Genomic DNA, 18048 nt, shown 5'->3' on the forward strand with positions numbered 1-18048 from the left:
GTGCGTGAATGGAATACGGAAGCGAAAATGGGTAACGGCAGTTCAAGTACAGTACAATAGAAAATTTGGTTTGGATTTGGAAGCTTCTGTGCACAGATGGAACACGCAAACTCATTTCGACATCAAAAGACTTGTAGTCAACTCGTCTACTTGTAGAACTCGTGGTCAGTCTCGGTCTTGCGAACGTTGTTCTTGTAGCCCTTCTCAAAGTCCTTGGCCAACACAACATAACGATTTTTCCGAACGGCCTGCATGCCAGCTTCCTGGCAGATGGCCGAGATTTCGGCGCCACTAATCTTGTCCGGACGAGAGATGACTGGAAGCAAAGGACAACAACAGAGAGCAGTCAGCCACTCTCAATCCAACATTGTCGACACACGGAAAAGAGGGGGGGGGGGGAAGAGAAAAACTCACAATCTTCAAGATCAACTTCATCCGACAGGTTCATCTTGCTGGTGATTGTCGTGAAAATGAGACGCTTCTGGCGACGGTCGGGCAGCGGGAACTCAATCTTTCGATCAAGACGGCCTGGACGGAGGAGGGCAGGATCGAGCGTGTCGGCGCGATTGGTTGCCATAATGACCTATCGGAAAAAAAAAAAAAAAAAAAAATGACAACCAGTCAGAAACAGTCGCTTCCCTTCCTTCCTTCCTTCCTTCCTTCTACACCATGCCCCACAGATCCGACAACCCTCATCAAAACTCACCTTGACATTCACGTTCTGATCAAAACCATCCATCTGATTGAGCAACTCGAGCAGAATACGCTGCACTTCGCGATCGGCACCGGTCTGGGCATCAAAGCGCTTGGTGGCAATGGCGTCGACTTCATCAATAAAAATGATGGCGGGCGAGTTCTCCTTGGCCAGTCGGAAGACGTCGCGCACCATGCGCGGGCCCTCGCCGAGGTACTTTTGCACAAACTCTGAGCCGACGACGCGAATGAAGGATGCCGTGGTGTGATGTGCGACGGCCTTGGCAAGCATGGTCTTGCCAGTGCCGGGCGGTCCCCACATGAGGACACCGCGCGGAGGGTCGATACCGATCTGCTTGTAGAGCTCGTGGTGGGTCAGCGGAAGCTCGACGGCCTCACGCATCTCCTGCTTCTGGATGTCCAGGCCACCAATGTCACCGTAGGAGACATCGGGCTTCTCGTCCGCTCCGAGCATCTGGATGCTCGAGTCGGCTTCCGGGGGCAGAATTGCGACAAGGGCATTCGAGTGCTTGTGCAGCGCCACCGACGCGCTGGCCTTCAGCAGCTCGCGATCGAGCGTTGATAGAATGCGGACATAGTAGTTGGAGCCAGTGGTGGCGCCCACAATGCCCGTGTTGTGATCAATCGCCTCGAGGAACTGTCCAATGACGAGCGGCACAGACTGGATGCGCTTGACCTCCTCCTGGGCGCGCAGGTACTCGCGCTTGAGGTTTTTCTGCTCGTCCTTGATGTAGTCCTCCTGGATTTGCAGGAACTCGAGCTGGCGCTGCAAGCGCTTGTACGTCAGGAAGAGGTCCTCGTCCGACATCCCGTCCAGCGCGACTGCGTTTGGTGCTGCAGAAGAAGCCGCTTCAACGACCATCTCTGCGTTTCTTCTGCGCGCGGTTGAGGCAAATAAAAAGAAAGCATAAGAGGACAAGTGTTAGAGATTTGGTGTTTGGTGAGCGATGGCCAGTCAGGGCATAGTCGAAAGCGAAGGCAAAAACGGCGGAAGTTCGCGAAACAGGAACCAAAAAAAAAAAAAAAAAAAAAAAAAAAATAAAGCTGTCTGCGCCCGCGCTCCATCACAAAGCAGAGAGAGAGAGCATCAGACCGAAAGCAACCACAGCTCATGGAACGCAACGCAATATGGCTGCTGGGCTGAAGTGCGAGAACAGCACGACAACAAAAGGAACAAATTGAACTGAATCACAATTTCGAGATCGCGAATATTTTTTTTTTTTTTTTTTGGCTGGAAGTTGCATTACCGTTGAAGAAAAAAAAAAAACAAAAAAAAAAGTGACTGCAAAACGATGACGCCAATCTCAGAAAGCACTTCTGATGATCAAAAGTCCATGGTCTCGGAGATGCTTTTGTTTAGTTGTAGAATGTCGAGCAGGATAATGAGTTTAATAGATGAATCGATGATCGCACAGGCACCTCACTGGATTTTTGGGTTTTTGGAGTTTCAGCGCAACTGTGATTCAATGCGGAGACGAGATCAACAATGCATGCAATAGAATGTCAATAATACACAGTTAAAATTGTTACAAGTCACAGTGGTTGAGCAGTGAATGGCACCCAATACGAGCAGCAAAGCCAAACAGCAACGAGAAAACACCAGCGACAGCGACCCACACAGCGCAGGTCAACCCAAACCGCTTGATTGAGCAAATGGTACTTGGCCCGATTTTGAGATTCAAAGTGGAAAAAAAAGCCACTGCGTGCTTGGACTTGGGTGGCCAAAGCATCGTCTCATCGTGGTTGGCTCGTGGACTCTGTCACAAAGCCTTCCCCTGCCTTCGCAGCGGCCTCCCGCGCGGCTTCCTCGGCTTTTTGTTGTTGCTGGTATGATTTGCGAGCAATGCATGGTGTTGGTTTCCACGGTGATCGGCGCCAGTGAGCCCCACCAGACCAAACTCTCAAAACCAAACACCGAACGGGCTCGCTAACTCACCATGACGCCGTAGCTTCGGCGCAGACTCGTGTAGCCCTTGCCGCTGACCTCAGCCAGACTGACAATCGTCGTGAGCACAAGCGCCGACACGATGATTTTGTGGCCCAAGTCCAGCACCGACGATGAAATCATGATGACGAGCGTGTGAATGTGTGTGAAGAGTGGTCCTTCTCCTCATTGAGCGCCGACTGCCAGTACTGTATCAGAAATCAAAACATAACTCCTGTAGAGCATATCAAGCAGGTATTGTCGAACATTACCATCATTGGAGTTGTCTCAGAGCTGGAAAAAACCAACGCGGCTTCTGCACTTTCATTCTCTTTCATTCTCTTCAAAGTTGTGGAAACTTTCATGTTTGCCCACCTGCTGTGCATGTTTTGTACCATCCATGCTGTTATTATTCCACCACTCCTCCTTATTCAATCTTTCTTCACAATGAAGCTTGCATTGGCTGCCGTGTGCATTGCGGCGCTCGCTGCTTCGTCCGTCGCGATCGACAACGGTCTCGCGCGCACTCCGCAGATGGGTGAGTGTGGTTTCCTTTTTCCGTTCTTGAACAACCTAGCAATTGTTTTCGGGGGATTGGAGGGGTGACGGCGGAAGCGCCTTGCCAACGAGCCGAGATTTGGATTGAGACCTGACTGCTTTGATTTCGTTGGGGTGTGTGTGCTAGGCTTCAACACTTGGAACAAGTTCCACTGCACGATCAACGAGACGCTCATCCGCAACACTGCCGACTCGCTTCTCAAGACGGGTCTCGCTGGTGAGTTCGTTGGAGCGCAACCTCAATGCATAATCATTGCCGACGGGTGAAACAGAATGACGAGCGGCGAGCCCATCAGCCAGCGCGGATCCACTCCCTCTCTCTCTCAATGATGCATTGGGAAACATGGCATGCTCAAGCAATAGTGGTTGCTTGGCGGTGATGGTCGAAGGGCGCTCTGCCCAGTGGAAGCAGAGCGAATTGGATTGGAGTTAAAACCGGGTTTTACAGCACCGCGAATGGACTTTAGTGTGTCCCGCCCAGTCAACCCTGCAGCTCGCGTAGCATGTCCTGTCAGAGCTGACATGTTCTGCTATTTGAGCGATTGGGTGCTGGATTGGAGCTGACATGTTTGGAAATGGTTCTCACGACGCTTTTTGTTTGTTTGTTTGCTTGCGCACATTTTCTCTTCGTTCGGCTTCTCGGATTTCAGCCGTTGGTTACAAGTACATTGTAAGTATTTTCTGCGACATGGTTATGCCGCGTGGCTGCAGTGGGTTGGAAGAGTGGGCTTTTTGCGGTGCTCGTCTTCTCTCCTGCTCAACGATGCTGCAACTCACGCTCCTGTCCTTTTCCCCCCTTTGCCGGGTAGAACCTCGACGATTGCTGGCAAGTCAGCCGTACGGCTCAGAACGTGATTGTGGCCGACCCGACCGCCTTCCCCAGCGGCATTGCTGCGCTGGCCAACTACATTCATTCCAAGGGCTTGCTGTTTGGCTTGTACTCGGACGCTGGCACCAACACGTGCGAGGGCCGCCCTGGCTCTCTTGGTTATGAGACCATCGATGCCCAGACTTACGCCTCCTGGGGCGTTGACTACCTCAAGTACGACAACTGCAACGCTCCCTCCGACCAGACGCCCGAGGTTCGCTACCCCGTGATGCGCGATGCCCTGAACGCGACTGGCCGTCCGATTTTCTTCTCCATGTGCGAGTGGGGTGTTGACAACCCGGCCAGCTGGGCTGGTAAGGTTGGCAACAGCTGGCGCACCACTGGCGACATTAGCGACTCGTGGACGAGCATGATTGGCATTGTCGACCAGAACGAGCCGCTGTGGCAAGCTGCTGGCCCCGGTGGCTGGAACGACCCTGACATGCTTGAGGTTGGCAACGGTGGCATGACCACTACCGAGTACCGCACCCATTTCACTCTCTGGTCGCTCATGAAAGCCCCGCTGATCATTGGCTGCGACATTACCAACATGTCGAACGACACTCTGGCCATCCTGACCAACACGGAGCTGATTGAGTGGAATCAAGGTAAGCTTGTGTGGTAATGCTCAACTCTTTTTTTTTTTTTTTGTTTTTTTTTTTCGTTTTCCCGCTTCTTCTTTCACCCTCCTTCGATCCAACCCCATTCAACTCTCACATCAATCTGGTTTTGCCCGCTTTGTAGACTCGCTTGGCGTCCAGGGCCATCGCTTCACGTCGGTCGGCAACTCCCAAGTCTGGGCTGGCCCGCTCTCGAACAACCGCTATGCTCTTGTGCTCTTGAACGTCGACAACTCGGCGACCGCAAACATCACCACCACCTGGGCGGATATTGGTCTGAAGACTGGTGCCAAGTACATGGCTCGCGACGTCTGGCAGCACAAGAACGTTGGCCTCTACGCAGGCACTTTCTCCGCCGAGGTTCCTCCCCACGGTGTGGTTGCCGTCACTCTCAGTCCCTATTGAGTTTGAGCGTGCTGTTACGAGTATGATGGGATTGTGTCCTGCTTCAACGCAAAGTGGACGAGACGGGTTTGGTTTGATGGTGATTTGGATGCCTGCAACTGTGACTCTGTACCCTTCTCAATCCACGCATCTCATCATCATTCAGCATAGTTATGACTGGAGTTTGCGCTGGTGGGAGAGCGTGTTGCTATGGCGAGGACAAGTCCCTTGGCCGATTCGAGCAACAAACGCCCGAGGCGGGACACTGGCAGGCAGGAGATGCGGGGCGTTTCGCGGGTCTCTGGGATTTGTTTTTGGAAAAGCCGGCACAATTCCAGTAGGAAAGTGTGCTTGGTTTGGCTCAGATAGGGGTTGTGTGCCAAATCATCGAACGAGGCGCGCTTTTTTGCGTGGATGTGGCTGCTTGAATAGTTGATCTGGTCCCCTTTTTTCAGCATCAACTTGTTCTCCGGGACGACGTTCTCGTTTCGCGAGCCTCAATAAAATGCTCTTCCTTCACAGCTCGCAAGTTCACGTCGTACATTATTGCTTGTAGTGAGTCACAATTGTCACCAGCTCTGCCCGTTTTGTTCGTCAGTTCGTGCTCAGTCTGCTTTTGATTCTTTTTTTTTTTTTTTTTTTCTTGTCCTCCTCTTCTTCTTTCAATCATGAAGCTCTTGCTGATCTCTGCTGTCGTTGCTGCGCTGTGTGTTGCATCCAGCGTTGGTCTGGACAATGGTCTTGGCAGGACGCCGCAAATGGGTGAGGGGGACATCTGTCAGCCACACGTCTCGTACTCACATGGGGGTTTCCCGTCGCTCTGGCTCCGTGACCGCGCGTGTGTCTGCACTCGATCGCTGTGTCTGAGCGGGGACTTTGTTCGGTGTCTCCTTTTTTGCGCGCTTGTCAGCGATCGTCCAAAACCGTATGGATGCGAAACGATCGGAGTGGGGCTGCGTTGGGCCGTGATTCCCAATTTCATCCCAGCCTGCCCCACTCCTCCACTCGGTGAACGTTGCGACGAATCACACGAGAGCACAGCAACATGCCATTGTCTGGTGCATGAGGTGGTGGTGGTGGTGGTGGTGGGGGGGTTGCTGCAAGTGGCTGGTTTGTCTGGTCGCTCACTTGTGCGCCTTTGTTGACTCAAGGATTCAATACTTGGAACCATTTCGGCTGCAACATTAACGAGACGATCATTCGCAGCACCGTGGACGCCATGATCGACACTGGACTGACAGGTAGCGTCACGTGCTACATATGCTACATGTTGTGGCGGCTGCTTTTGTGGTGTGTGAGATCTCATGCCAATTGGACTGTTTGAAACTCTTGTTGTGATTTGGGAAATTCTTGTTGTGATTTTGGAAACGCTTGTTGACAGCGGTCGGCTACAATTACATTGTAAGCATGTGGACAATGCCTATCTTGGTCGAGCGAGGTGTCATGGGAACGTTAGTTGATTGTCATGCTTATCTTGGGCTTCTCCTTCTCCTTGCTTGGCAAAAACCAACAAAAAACAAAAACAGAACCTGGACGATTGCTGGGCGCTCAACCGCACGGCCGCAGGCGTGATTGTCGCCGATCCGGTCGCATTCCCGAGCGGCATTGCAGCACTGGCCAGCTATGTGCATTCCAAGGGCCTGCTTTTCGGTGTGTACTCGGATGCTGGCACCAAGACTTGCGCTGGTCGCCCCGGATCGCTCGGCTACGAGAAGATTGACGCGCAAACGTACGCTTCGTGGGGCGTGGACTACCTCAAGTACGACAACTGCAACGCACCGGCGGATCAAACTCCGATGGTTCGCTATCCCGTCATGCGTGATGCTCTGAACGCGACTGGTCGCCCGATCTTCTTCTCCATGTGCGAGTGGGGCGACTACGACCCGGCAAAGTGGGCTGCCCCGGTTGGCAACAGCTGGCGCACCACCGGCGACGTGAGCGACAGCTGGAGCCGCATCATCACCATCCTCGAAGCCAACGAGCCCTTGTGGAAGGCTGCAGGTCCCGGTGGCTGGAACGATCCCGACATGTTGGAAGTTGGCAACGGCGTGCTGTCGACCACCGAGTACACTTCCCACTTTACGCTCTGGGCGCTGATGAAGGCTCCGCTCATCATCGGCTGCGATGTTACCAAGATGACCAACGACACTCTGCGCATTCTGACCAACACTGAGGTGATTGAGTGGAACCAAGGTGAGCCCGCGAAAATTCCCATCGTCGTTTTGAACTGTTGACAGAGTTGCTCTTTGCTAACACCTTGTACTATATTCTTGTTGGTACATTCTCCAGATTCGTTGGGAATTCAGGGTCATCGTGTCAAGCGCGGCCTCCTCTCGGAAGTTTGGATGGCGCCCCTTGCCAATGGCCGCTTTGCCGTTGTGCTGTTCAACACTGATCCGCTGCTGAGTGCGCACATGACCGTGACCTGGGCCGAGCTTGGTCTCACTGCCGGCAGCAAGTACACTGCTCGTGATGTCTGGCAGCACAAGAACGTTGGGTTGTACGCTGGCACTTTCGACGCACAAGTCGCTCCGAAGGGCGTGGTGGCTGTCACCCTCGTCCCCGCCTAAAAAGACGCCTCATCAGCAGTTGGATGAATGTTAAAAAAATGAGTGCGATTGCAACGTGCTTGAAGGCTTCGTTCCAACGTGTGTAATTGTGGATACCAAAAAAAAAAAAAATCATTGAAACAATGACATTGTTTGACACGATGAAGAAATCTCTACGAGCAAGACAGCTCTAAATTGCAAGTGTTGGAGGTAGTTGCCATCGAATCGCTCTGCTATCAAAGCCGCACGTGAAGGGAACAGCTTCGACCAGCGACGTGTTGGCAGGCTGCCATGCTGTGCTCGCAACCATTCGTTCATGACCCTGTGTGTGAATGGGCGAATCGGTTAATGCACAATCTGTCCGTTTCACGCCGCCATCCAAACAAACATGCTGTAGTTGCTTACCTGATGGTTGTGACGACCCATTCGTGCCACTTGATTCCCTTTAAAGTCATAAATGCGCACATGTCGATCGTCAAAGGGAGCCGCAATGAGAGACCGACTCGGGCAAATCGACAATCTAGAAAACCAAAGGTGGCAGAGAACGATGAGACGACACGCAACAACAACTTTGGGATTTCTATGTTTTGAGACCGCACCGATTGCAGCCAGCACTGGTGCGGATCATGGTAACTGGGGCTCGCATGCTCTTCATATCCCAGATCTATCAGGACGACAATCGAAAAATAAAATAAATACACAGAAAAAGGCCAAAAGCAAAAGCAGGCGAGTTAGCGAACCACAAAATCACATCAATGACCTCGAGTCCTCTGCGCGCAAAAGACACCTTACTTGAATCGTCCTATCTTCGCCGGCGCTCACCAACATGTCGGGCTGGTGCGAAAAAACGGCAGTGGTCACCGGTCTGAATTTTTTTTTTTTTTTTGGGGGACGGAGCCATCAGAGATTGTCAGCACACCAGACGACAAACATCGATACAGACTCTACCACCCTCAAAAATAGGCTAGACACTCACGCATTATGACCTTGGAAGACGTGGACGGATCGCTGCGATGGAGTTCGGAAGTCCCAGAGGCGGAAGGTGGTGTCAAGCGAAGAAGTCAGCGCGAGTTCTCGGGTCGGATCGGTAGACACGTTTGTCAGCTCGGCATCATGGCCTTGCAACAGCTGTGTCATCGTGCCCGTGTTGGCATCCCATAGTCGTGCAGTGCGGTCCCACGAGCCGCTCAAAATATAGTCGGACATGGCTCCGTTCATCCACGACGCAGCACAAACGACGCCGTCGTGATTGGCGAGTGTGAGCGACGGGCTCAGCGTGATGCGTGGAGCTGGTGACGCATCGCCAGTAGCGCTGGTGTCGGGAATGGAGGGCTCGGCTGCTGCGTTGGCATCGACCGCTGGCAGCGGAGCGGTGGTGGCGTTGCCTGGCGCAGGCGAGGAATCATCATTTGAAAACGACGACTGCGAGGGATGCTGTCGGCGAGGATTGAATCGGACATTGTGATCCAGATAGTCGTTGCCTTCGTCGCCACTTAGTTCGTCGTCAACATCCCCAATGCTATCTTCTGTAACGAAATCGCGCTTCGCCGTCCGAGATGATGCTGACGCGGGAGGAACTGCCTGAGAGGGTTGCTGCTGTTTGGAATTGGTGGGCGCAGGAGGCTTGGACGGTTGCTGCGAGGCGAGCGTCCATTGCGCCACCACGCTCTCCCCAGCCCTTTCTTCGGCACCAATCGCTTCCAAAAGCACATTTTCGTGATCGATGACGCCACCAAAGTGCTGGGCGTCTTCTTCAACTGCCTGCTGCGCAAGCGCGGCGATCGACGCGGATTGAAACAGTGCCGGAGGCAGCCGCCAAATCTGGATTGTCTTGTCACCGGAGCCCGTCACCGCGAGCGGTTTGGTTGGGTGGAATCGAATGGAGTTGACTAGGCAAGATCAAGTTGTGCCCAAACAAACAAACAAACAAACAAACAAACAAAAACAAAGCATGAGCAACGCACAGAAACGCACGATTCGGCAAACAAGATAATCAAAACACCGCTTACCAGAGCCAGCATGGCCAGTGTACAACCCAAGGCAAACTCCACGATCAGAATGCCAAAGCCTTGCGGTGCGATCTGCCGAGGCCGTGCCAATCAAGAACGAGCCGTCGTCCAGCAAGATTGGGCACGAATTGACCTCCCACAGTCCATCGCGATGTCCGCACATCTCGCGCACAAGCACGCATCGCGGCGTTCCGTACTTGCTCTGCGTCTGTCTCAGCGAGTTGGCCATCTTGCTGGTCGACCGCTTGTATGCCTCCTCGAGCTTGCGCGACACGAGCAGCGACTTTGAGAACGCCTTGCGAATCCCGGGCATGCCACCGGCGCCATCGTGCTCGCCTGCAGAGCCACCGATCGTGCTCCCAGTCGTGCTTCCACCGCCCGTCATCATCACTGCGGACTGGCTTGCTCCAGCGGTAGCTGCGACCGCGCCGACGGTGAGCGGCAATACGGCGGTCTTCCCAGCCGATCCCGCCGACGCCCCCATCAGCGCTGACGCTGTCGTACTGCCTTGTCCAGCGGCAGCAGTGGCAGAGGGTGAAGCAGAAGCAGCAGCAGCAGCGGCGGCGGCGGCGGCGGCGGTCGGGTGGCCTGCACCAGCACCAGCACCAGCACCAGCACCAGCACCAGCACCAGCAGCCGTCGTGCCGTTGCCTGCGACCCCCGCCGGCTGTGGTTGGCTGCTGCGCAAGAGCTGGAGTTGCTGCTGGTGGTGCGAACGCTCAGCCAGGAGCTGCTGCTCGAGCCGCTGGACCTGCATTCGCAGCGTGCGGTTCTCGTCCAGCACAACCTCAAACTGCGCCTCAATGCCAGTGAAGAGCTCGTACAGCCGACCAGGAACGCCGCCGCTCGATGATGCCGCCGCAGCAGCATGTTGCTCGACAAGAGAGCCCATTTTGAATAGTGTTGGGGGTGTTGTTATTCTTGCGTTTGGATGAATGAATGAAGTGAATGAATGAAGCAAGAAACTAAACGACGCTCAGAAAACAAGAACGCAGTTCTGAGAAACCAGAAATCCAAATAGTAAGAATAACAATAATATGATAATAATAATAAAAACGAGGAGTGAGGCACCAAAAAAAACGCAAAAAAGCGATGCAGCAGCAGCAGCAGCAGTGAATGAAGGAAGGATCACAATACAAAGAACAGTGAGTGACGAACAGTCAAATGGAAAGCACAGCACAGTGAAGAGACGATCACAATCATCAGAGCAGTCTTTTTTTCATATTGGTTTCTCTTTGTTTTTCCAAACGCTGCTCAGATTCGAAATCCAGTTCTTAGAAAAACACACACACACACAAAGCGAGCCACAATGAGCGTTGTGCCGTTGCAGCCGAGCGACGTGCGCTTCTCACTGCTTCCGACTGGACAGCAGGACTTGCTCGCTCGACCATCCGGAGCAGGAGCAGGAGCAGGACTGAGTGCAAGTGGTCGCGGCCGATCTTCCCGCCATCGCACTCGTGGCGACAGCGACGACGACGACCGCTTCAACAACGACTCTGCCGCCGACCACGCGAGTCAGTTCAGCGACGACGATGACAATGACCGTGACCATGATGACAATGCTCATAACGACGACGACGACGACGACGACGACGATGAGATGGACGACGAACAAAGCCGCGATCGCTCGTTTGCATTGGCGTCGCCCGCGCGCTCGTCCAACGCGACCTCAGCCACGGTGGGCGCACAGACACAGACACCTCGCACAACGCATCAACAGAGACAGCAGAGACAGCAGCAGCAGAGACAGCAGCAGCAGAGGCAGGGACTGTTCAACAGAGCAGCCTCGTCGCTCTCGTTCCTGCTCGGCGGCAGCAGCAGCAATCCCAATAACGCAAGCCATGCGGGACGAAGGTCGCGCTCAGGAGACGACGACGCTTTTGTTTCATCATCAGCAGAGATCGAGGCCGACCTGGAGCAGACCGAGATCGCCCACGAGCAGCTGCTGGCCGGGTGGCCTGCCATGGGGCGCTTTGCCGAGGAGCGCGACCAGCCAAGCTTCACGAGCACCACCACTATGACCCAAGCTACTACTACTACTACTGTTGCTGCTGGTGGATCCGAGTCGGACCGCTTGCTGGCTTGGACGCTGAGCGGCGACTTGTCCGCCTTGACCGTAACGCAGATGCCAGAGGGAAGGATGGTCGCAACGCTCCACGCTTGGGCATTGCTGCCGGAGGCCATTCGCGCCGCTGCGCTGGACGGCTCGCTTGCCACGCGCGGCCATCGCTCTGTGCGAAGCTTGGTGAGCGAACGCCAGTCGAGCGCGAACGCATCGTCGGGGGTTGCTTCATCATCGTCGTCCAGTGTGTCGTCCTCGCTGCTGTCCGAGTCGCCGCTCCGTTGCGTTATCACTGCTGTGGAGATGGCCCCGTTCACGCTCAGCGTCACTGGCGATGACTCGACACCCCCGACAACGCTTTGCGCCGCCGTCACCGTGCTTGATCCGACACCCACCGCCCCGCACGCGGTGGTTGCGTCGTTTGTGAGCGTTTTGGATCCGTTTTCTTCACGCGTGCTCGTCTGTATCGAGCACGTCGAGCCCAACACACCTATCACTGCGCTTGCGGCCGTGCCGCTCGAGCGCGCCTGGTTGGCCGAGTCGCATCCTGCCATCCGCTTGCTGGCTGGTGGGCTGGAGTCCGAGTCGGGCTCGCCTGACGCGTTCGCTCCCATGCAAATTGACGAAATTGCCCCCGTGGATCCAACGGCAGATCCGTGCCAAGTGGTGGCAACTTTCTTGGCCGTTGGTTCCAAGTCTGGTCGCATCATGATTTTGGACTTGTCGCCACCTTCGCCGGGTAGCGGCTCGCACAATGACGGCGACACGACACCAAGCACTGCCATCTGCGCCCCGCATGTCGTGCAGCCAGACAAGAACAAGTTTCCTCAAGATGCAAGCCAGGTCTTCCGCTCGCTGTCGAACGAAAATCGTATTGCCATTTTCATTCCGGGCTTCAGTCCGCAAAGTGGCGCCGTCACCTGCATCAAGTACATGCGCAACCTGCACGTCCTCGTCGCTGGCAACACTGCCGGCCAGTTCCAAGTGCGAGAGCTGGTCACCGCTGCTCTGCAGGACGGGCTCACGTGGCTTGTGGAGCCCGACAAGGACGAGTCGCAGTCTCCCTTGGCTCGGATCGTGTCGCATCTCTGCATCCAACTCCCCGCCAACGATGATGCGTTCGCGCAGCTCTGGGTGGGCCGCGGATTGCTGCCCCATCTGGGCATGTTGTCGCTTGTCGCGCTTCGCCAGCAACGCAACCAGCAGCGACCGAACAGCGGCGGCGGCGGCGACGGCGACGCAGCGACGAATGTCCTGCTGAGCGACTTGCCGAACGGCTCCGTCTTGAACATGCTGTTCGGATTGGAGCTGGATGCCGAAGTCTCGCCATGCGTCTCCTCTGTCAGTCTGTTCCAGCTCGAATACAAGGCTGGTCATGTCGTTCAGGGTCGGCCCCGCTTCCGACAGCTCAAAAGCATCACCGAGCGGTTCCGTCACCCCCTGGGTGCCGAGACCATTTCTGCCAAAGGAAGCGACAGCGACGACGCGAGCGCATTGTGCAGCTCTCGCATCATTTCTGTGCGTTTTCTGGGCGAAAGTTTGCGGGCAAGATCGGAAGCAGAGCCCGAGGCGGATGCATCCGTCGCAGCCATGTTTGTCTGGGAGTCCGTGTCGCCCGCATCTGGCCGAACCGTGCTGGCAGCCCTGTTCGACTCGGTCGAATGGTACAAAAACCGGCAGCCACCAAGCGCACGGCTCACCAAGCCCCGTTATCCCGTCATCTCTGACCTTGATCTCGTGTCCGCCGCTTCCGCTGACATGCCAGCGTCTGAGGTCGAAGCCCTGTCCGCGCAGTTCTGCTCATTTTTGAGCTTTTATCGGCTGCGCGAGTGCGAAGCGAACGCGGCGCTCGTTCTTGCCGAAACAAGCCACTCCGTTGCGGCGCGCACGCTCAATCGCCTGGCCAAGCTCGACTCTGTCATTTCCGGTGTGCCCGAGACATTGCAGACAGTCTTTTACGTCCCCACGCTCGATGTGCTTGTGGATGTTACCAGCGTCCACAAGTTCGAGTCGGCTTCCATTGCGGGTGTGGATGTGTCGGCGACTTTTGATGCGGCGCAGACCCAGGCCGAGGGCTTTTCGTGGCCAATGCCCTTCTCGTTCAACGCTGCGTGCCTGCATCCGGGTGTCGCATCCACCGTTGACTGCGCCGGCTACCAACAATCCGTGCTCACAGCCATCGCGCGTCTCGGACCGGAGGTCATCTCTCGCCCCGATCTGGTCATGGGCGAATGTCTGACTGCAGGTCTTGTCGCGCATCCTCCGCGAAACACCATGTTGCTTCCCGACACCCACCGCAAGTTGCTGCTCGACACCATTTTCGACAATGGACTTTGTTCGCTCATCCGCGATTTTGTGACGCTCAAGGGGTCTGACGGCCAGTATCTCCTGTCGCCGCTGCCCGTCTTGGAGTGGGCCCGCAATGCGCTGCGTTCCCTGTGCCAAGCCATCTCCAGCGTGCACGAAAGCTTGGCCGAAGAGGACAAGGCCGTGTCTCCCGAGGCCCTGCGTAACAATTCCATTCGCTCGCTGCACCAGTACTTGGCCCAACTCCAGCGCCTCCGTGCCGTGTTTGGGGCGCTTTTGCACCGCAAGACGACCGCCGAGGGTGAGAAAGACCTGCGTGCCAAGATGAACGAATCGGTTTACATTGCTCAGCATCTTGAGCTGCTTCTCTGGGCCGTCGAGAATGGTCTGCTTCCCGAAAACCGCGACTCTGTCGCCTCCAGCAGCGCGCCCATGGAAGTGGATGAAACGCCGGCGTCCAACCGCGTGTTTGTCTTCCCCGCACACACGCTGAAGAGCAAATTTGATCGATTGCGTGCTTCGTCCATCTCGCCCATCCTGTTCATCGACCGGATTGTTTCGGATGCTGCCACTTTTGACGACACTGCCGCCCGAGCCTACGCTTCCTCCTCCTCTTCCGCCTCCTCTTCGAATGGTGTTCCGTCGTCGGTCGTCCCGCAATCAAAGTCCGACGCCGAATCTCCTTCGTCCATTCCTTACCCGCCGCAATCGCTGCTCATGCTGTTGAACAGCTTGCACAACACTGGAGTGGGCGCATCGGGCTTTGTCGGTACACGCGCTGGTGCACCCAGTTCTGCCGTGCACGAAAGCTTTACCGCGCGCGCGTGCTCGCGCCAGGCTGTCGTCTATTATCTTTTGCAAGATCTGCTGGCCCTTCATGCACCTGCATCGCCACAGTTGCGCCGCTTTGAGCTCGTGGTCGAGAACTTTGTTCGCACGTTTGCCTTCCCTGTGACGCAGCGCAAGTTGGTCCAGGGCTTGTGGCGGCTCGACCACGGCGAGTCTGCCATCGTTCCTTTGCTGAGTGACCCGACCGTGCAACCCCTGGTCGCTGGCACTATGGCGGTGCACATTGCGCGTGCCCTGCAAATCCAAGGGCGCCATGTCGAGGCGTTGCAGTTCCTGCGCGCGTCACCTGTCGCGCCGTTCCTTGTCAACCTCCGCGCCAATGTGCTCTATCTGCAAGTCCTCCTTGCCAACAATCTTGTGGTCGAGGCTTTTGAGTTTCAGCAGCTTTGCCAGGGCCGCGCCAGCTTGCCGGCAGAGGCCAAAGAAATCATTTCGGCCTTCTTTGAGGGCTGCCATTCGGTGCGCGCGTTGGATTTGGTCTTGCGCCTGCCTCTCTCTGCGACCGAAGAGCAAGTGCTGGTCGACTCTTTGCCATCCATCTGCCCTGACAAGGCGCAGGCGTTCTTGAGCATGTTTTACCTGCAACGCGCGCGCTACGTTGAAGCGTACCAGTCTGCTCAGAAAATCTCCTCCTCTATCGACCGCGCGGCGGCGTCATCGTCCTCGGCTCCAGCATCGCAGCTGGCCATGGCCAAGAAAGTGGCTGTCAAACTGGCCGAGGATGCACTCCAACTCCTTCCGCAGTCCCAAGCGCACCTCGCCAAGCGTGCCGATCTCGCCGCCCAACAGCAGCAGTTTGAACGCCAGCAAAATCAGCTCATCCAGCAAGCACTGCAGCCGGCAAAGGCCCCAGGTCTTTTGCCCTCCAACACCCTGGCACCTGCGGCGGCAGCAGCAGCTCGCCCTCTGCACAAGATTGTGTCGGCCTTGAAGCCGGTGCCGCTGTCGGCCATTCGTGGCGGGCGCTCGGCTTCGCTGTCCCAACCAGAGTTGGTCGATGCGCTCATGGCTCGTGCTGCTGTTGCTACAACCGTCCTGAGCGAGTCTGCGGCCTCAGACTTGGCGCTCCAGCTGGGCAACGGCAACCCCAGCACTCCTCCGCCGGCGAACGCTGGCGCGAGTGGGTTTGGAACCCCTCAGGCACTTGTGCGCGCACCATTCACCCCGAACCGGACGCCACTCATGAGCGTCGAGCGCCTGACGCGTGTTGGTGACTCTGGGCTGGATGTGACCATGGTATCACCACCTCCGTTCGTGGCTGAGGCGGAGGCCTTCTTGCTGACCCCGTCGTCGGCGCGTTCCGTTCGTAAGGCTCTTCGCGTCGCCAGCCCTGCTGCGGGAAGTGCGGCACGAGGAACGCCGACCGCCGCTCGCCGCACTCCTTCATCGCAGCATCCTATGCAGCAGTTCTCACCTCGTTCTAGGATCAAGACGCTGATTCCGGTCAATCTCACTGATGTCTTCCAACAAGATCAGCAGCAGCAGCAGCAGCAGCAGCAGCAGCAGCAGCAGCAGCAACAGCAGCAACAGCAGCAACTGGCCCTCTCTCAACCGTCTGCACAGTCTTCGCCCGTTCGACCAAAGGCCGTGCTGCCCGAAAACCGCCTTGTCTTCCACTCGCCGTTGCCCAAGGAAGCTGTGCCGTCCGTGCCAAACAGTGCCAAGCGCGTGGCACAAAGCACACCGCAGTCGATTCTCAAGAAGAAATCCGCCTACTCGTCAGACGTTGTTGGATTGGGTCGCAGCAGCGGACTGCCCGAATTTGCGGCGAGTGTCGCTCAAGACGAGGCGCCAGAGTCAGAGTTCCAAGTGCCAGACATTTCGGCGGCAGCGCAACCCCGAGCGGTGCTGCCGCATAGCATGCACCTGAAAACCCCTCAGGGCGCTCGCAGGACGACGACACGCCAACTGCAGACAAAACAGGTCGAGCCGCAGATTCCCCAGACGCCCGCAACAATCCGCCGCAAGCGCCTGACCTTCAAGCATCCTCTGGTCCTCGACGATCCCAACGATCCCCATGCCGCCGAGTCGGCCCAGGATGCCGCCGATGACATTGATCACGAGCTGCCCGAGGCCATGGACGATGCTGCTGACGACGACGAGCCTCCAGCGAGCGAACCCTCGTTTGCAGACCATGTTGCCAACTTGGAGGAGCACCACTCGACCGTTCCCATGGTGGAAGATGATGGAGCTGGCACCGAGCCCTCGCCACGCCAGCACATTTCTCCAGCAGCAGCAGCAGCACATGCAGCTCCTGCTCAACAGCCCGCTGCAGCGGCGGCACCTGCATTTTCAGCGTTTGGCAGTTCGCCTTTTGCCCTCGCAAACCGTCCGTCCTCCACACCTGCTGCTCGAACCGCGCTTGTAAACCCGTCCTTTGACGCGATGGATACGTCGGCGGCTCCTTCGCAACCCAGTGTGGAGAGTGTGGCGGAGGCCAAGGCCGGCCCTGCTCCCGCCAGCTCGGCGCGCGCCACCCGCAGCCACGCTGCAAGCGTCCCTTCATCCACCGCTACGACTCCTGTTGCGACCACCGAGCGCTCTCGCAAGACCCTTGTTGTGGACAACACGGCGGCAACGCCGGGCAGCGTGAGTCGCCGTCGCACAACGCGAAGTGCCGTTGTCGAAGCCGAGCCAGCAGCGACAGCCGAGGTTGTTTCAACTCCGGCTGCTGCCACACCACGCACTTCCACCCGAGCTCGCGCTGGCAAGGACCGAACTGAGGCGCCTGCTCCAGTCACCCCCGCCAGCAGCTCGCGTGTGCGAACTCGCGCTGGTGTGCTGGCTGCCCCTGAAGAGGATGACGATCCACTCGTGCTTGTCGGCACGCCAGCTGCGACACGTAGCCTCCGCTCAACGGCCGCGCGAGGCACCCGATCGTCGAGCGACTCTGTTGGCAGCAGCGCCTCCACGAGCGCCAACAACAGTGACGATGATGCTGCAGCCGAAACTCGCCGTTCGCTTCGCTCGCGTGCAGTTGTTCCGTCAGCGACAACAACTGCAGCTGACGAGGAGCCGACGCTTCCGACTCCCAGGTCGCGATCAGGGCGCGTGACTTCGGTGATGCACCAACTTCCAGCCACCGGGTTGTACATCGAGCCTGTGGGCTCGCGCAAAGTCAAGGCTGCCAATGCAAGGCTTTCCACCAAGGAGCGTCGAGGCAATCTGTGATGCCGTTGTTGTTGTTGTTGTCGTTCCATTTCT

General features: G+C 56.6%; 6 protein-coding genes across 6 annotated transcripts; 3 read left to right on the forward strand and 3 right to left on the reverse strand.

Annotated features, from left to right (window-relative positions):
• Positions 1 to 34: 34 nt before the first annotated feature.
• CAOG_03208 (26S protease regulatory subunit 6B) lies at positions 35 to 1984 on the reverse strand. Its single transcript, XM_004363990.2, has 4 exons — positions 1962 to 1984; positions 707 to 1589; positions 415 to 583; positions 35 to 316 (listed from the first exon to the last, which is right to left on the reverse strand). Exons 2-4 carry the CDS (start codon positions 1574 to 1576, stop codon positions 147 to 149), a joined length of 1209 nt encoding a protein of 402 aa, XP_004364047.1. The 5' UTR covers positions 1577 to 1589; positions 1962 to 1984; the 3' UTR covers positions 35 to 146.
• Positions 1985 to 2215: 231 nt separating this feature from the next.
• CAOG_03209 (hypothetical protein) lies at positions 2216 to 2805 on the reverse strand. The gene is made up of 2 exons (XM_004363991.2): positions 2651 to 2805; positions 2216 to 2538 (listed from the first exon to the last, which is right to left on the reverse strand). The coding sequence occupies exons 1-2, from the start codon at positions 2780 to 2782 to the stop codon at positions 2449 to 2451; spliced, it is 222 nt and encodes a 73-aa protein (XP_004364048.1). The 5' UTR covers positions 2783 to 2805; the 3' UTR covers positions 2216 to 2448.
• A 262-nt stretch (positions 2806 to 3067) lies between these two features.
• On the forward strand, positions 3068 to 5229 carry CAOG_03210 (alpha-galactosidase). The gene is made up of 5 exons (XM_004363992.2): positions 3068 to 3176; positions 3324 to 3413; positions 3847 to 3866; positions 4006 to 4672; positions 4809 to 5229. Exons 1-5 carry the CDS (start codon positions 3086 to 3088, stop codon positions 5087 to 5089), a joined length of 1149 nt encoding a protein of 382 aa, XP_004364049.1. The 5' UTR covers positions 3068 to 3085; the 3' UTR covers positions 5090 to 5229.
• Positions 5230 to 5690: 461 nt separating this feature from the next.
• Positions 5691 to 7770, forward strand: CAOG_03211 (alpha-galactosidase). Its single transcript, XM_004363993.2, has 5 exons — positions 5691 to 5830; positions 6220 to 6309; positions 6450 to 6469; positions 6595 to 7261; positions 7358 to 7770. Exons 1-5 carry the CDS (start codon positions 5737 to 5739, stop codon positions 7636 to 7638), a joined length of 1152 nt encoding a protein of 383 aa, XP_004364050.1. The 5' UTR covers positions 5691 to 5736; the 3' UTR covers positions 7639 to 7770.
• CAOG_03212 (WD repeat-containing protein 37) lies at positions 7684 to 10673 on the reverse strand. Its single transcript, XM_004363994.2, has 6 exons — positions 9627 to 10673; positions 8594 to 9506; positions 8410 to 8482; positions 8217 to 8281; positions 8023 to 8137; positions 7684 to 7939 (listed from the first exon to the last, which is right to left on the reverse strand). The coding sequence occupies exons 1-6, from the start codon at positions 10516 to 10518 to the stop codon at positions 7808 to 7810; spliced, it is 2190 nt and encodes a 729-aa protein (XP_004364051.1). The 5' UTR covers positions 10519 to 10673; the 3' UTR covers positions 7684 to 7807.
• Positions 10674 to 10935: 262 nt separating this feature from the next.
• On the forward strand, positions 10936 to 18015 carry CAOG_03213 (hypothetical protein; the record flags this gene model as incomplete). Its single annotated transcript, XM_004363995.1, has 2 exons — positions 10936 to 11140; positions 11525 to 18015. The coding sequence occupies 2 exons, from the start codon at positions 10936 to 10938 to the stop codon at positions 18013 to 18015; spliced, it is 6696 nt and encodes a 2231-aa protein (XP_004364052.1).
• Between the last annotated feature and the right edge of the window lie 33 nt (positions 18016 to 18048).

Source organism: Capsaspora owczarzaki, assembly GCF_000151315.2.
Source record: "Capsaspora owczarzaki ATCC 30864 unplaced genomic scaffold supercont2.4, whole genome shotgun sequence".
NCBI lineage: Eukaryota > Filasterea > Ministeriida > Capsasporidae > Capsaspora > Capsaspora owczarzaki.

Coding starts and splice junctions, on each gene's coding strand:
- CAOG_03208 (XM_004363990.2), bottom strand. CDS start 1,576: ATGGTCGTTGAAGCGGCTTCTTCTGCAGCACCAAACGCAGTCGCGCTG. Junction 584..706: donor ATCAGAACGTGAATGTCAAG/GTGAGTTTTGAT, acceptor TTTTTCCGATAG/GTCATTATGGCAACCAATCG. Junction 317..414: donor TGAAGTTGATCTTGAAGATT/GTGAGTTTTTCT, acceptor CTTTGCTTCCAG/TCATCTCTCGTCCGGACAAG.
- CAOG_03212 (XM_004363994.2), bottom strand. CDS start 10,518: ATGGGCTCTCTTGTCGAGCAACATGCTGCTGCGGCGGCATCATCGAGC. Junction 8,483..8,593: donor GTCTTCCAAGGTCATAATGC/GTGAGTGTCTAG, acceptor AAAAAAATTCAG/ACCGGTGACCACTGCCGTTT. Junction 8,282..8,409: donor GCGAAGATAGGACGATTCAA/GTAAGGTGTCTT, acceptor TCGTCCTGATAG/ATCTGGGATATGAAGAGCAT.
- CAOG_03211 (XM_004363993.2), top strand. CDS start 5,737: ATGAAGCTCTTGCTGATCTCTGCTGTCGTTGCTGCGCTGTGTGTTGCA. Junction 5,831..6,219: donor TGGCAGGACGCCGCAAATGG/GTGAGGGGGACA, acceptor TGTTGACTCAAG/GATTCAATACTTGGAACCAT. Junction 7,262..7,357: donor GGTGATTGAGTGGAACCAAG/GTGAGCCCGCGA, acceptor TACATTCTCCAG/ATTCGTTGGGAATTCAGGGT.
- CAOG_03209 (XM_004363991.2), bottom strand. CDS start 2,782: ATGATTTCATCGTCGGTGCTGGACTTGGGCCACAAAATCATCGTGTCG. Junction 2,539..2,650: donor GCCGAAGCTACGGCGTCATG/GTGAGTTAGCGA, acceptor AAATCATACCAG/CAACAACAAAAAGCCGAGGA.
- CAOG_03210 (XM_004363992.2), top strand. CDS start 3,086: ATGAAGCTTGCATTGGCTGCCGTGTGCATTGCGGCGCTCGCTGCTTCG. Junction 3,867..4,005: donor CCGTTGGTTACAAGTACATT/GTAAGTATTTTC, acceptor TTTGCCGGGTAG/AACCTCGACGATTGCTGGCA. Junction 4,673..4,808: donor GCTGATTGAGTGGAATCAAG/GTAAGCTTGTGT, acceptor CCCGCTTTGTAG/ACTCGCTTGGCGTCCAGGGC.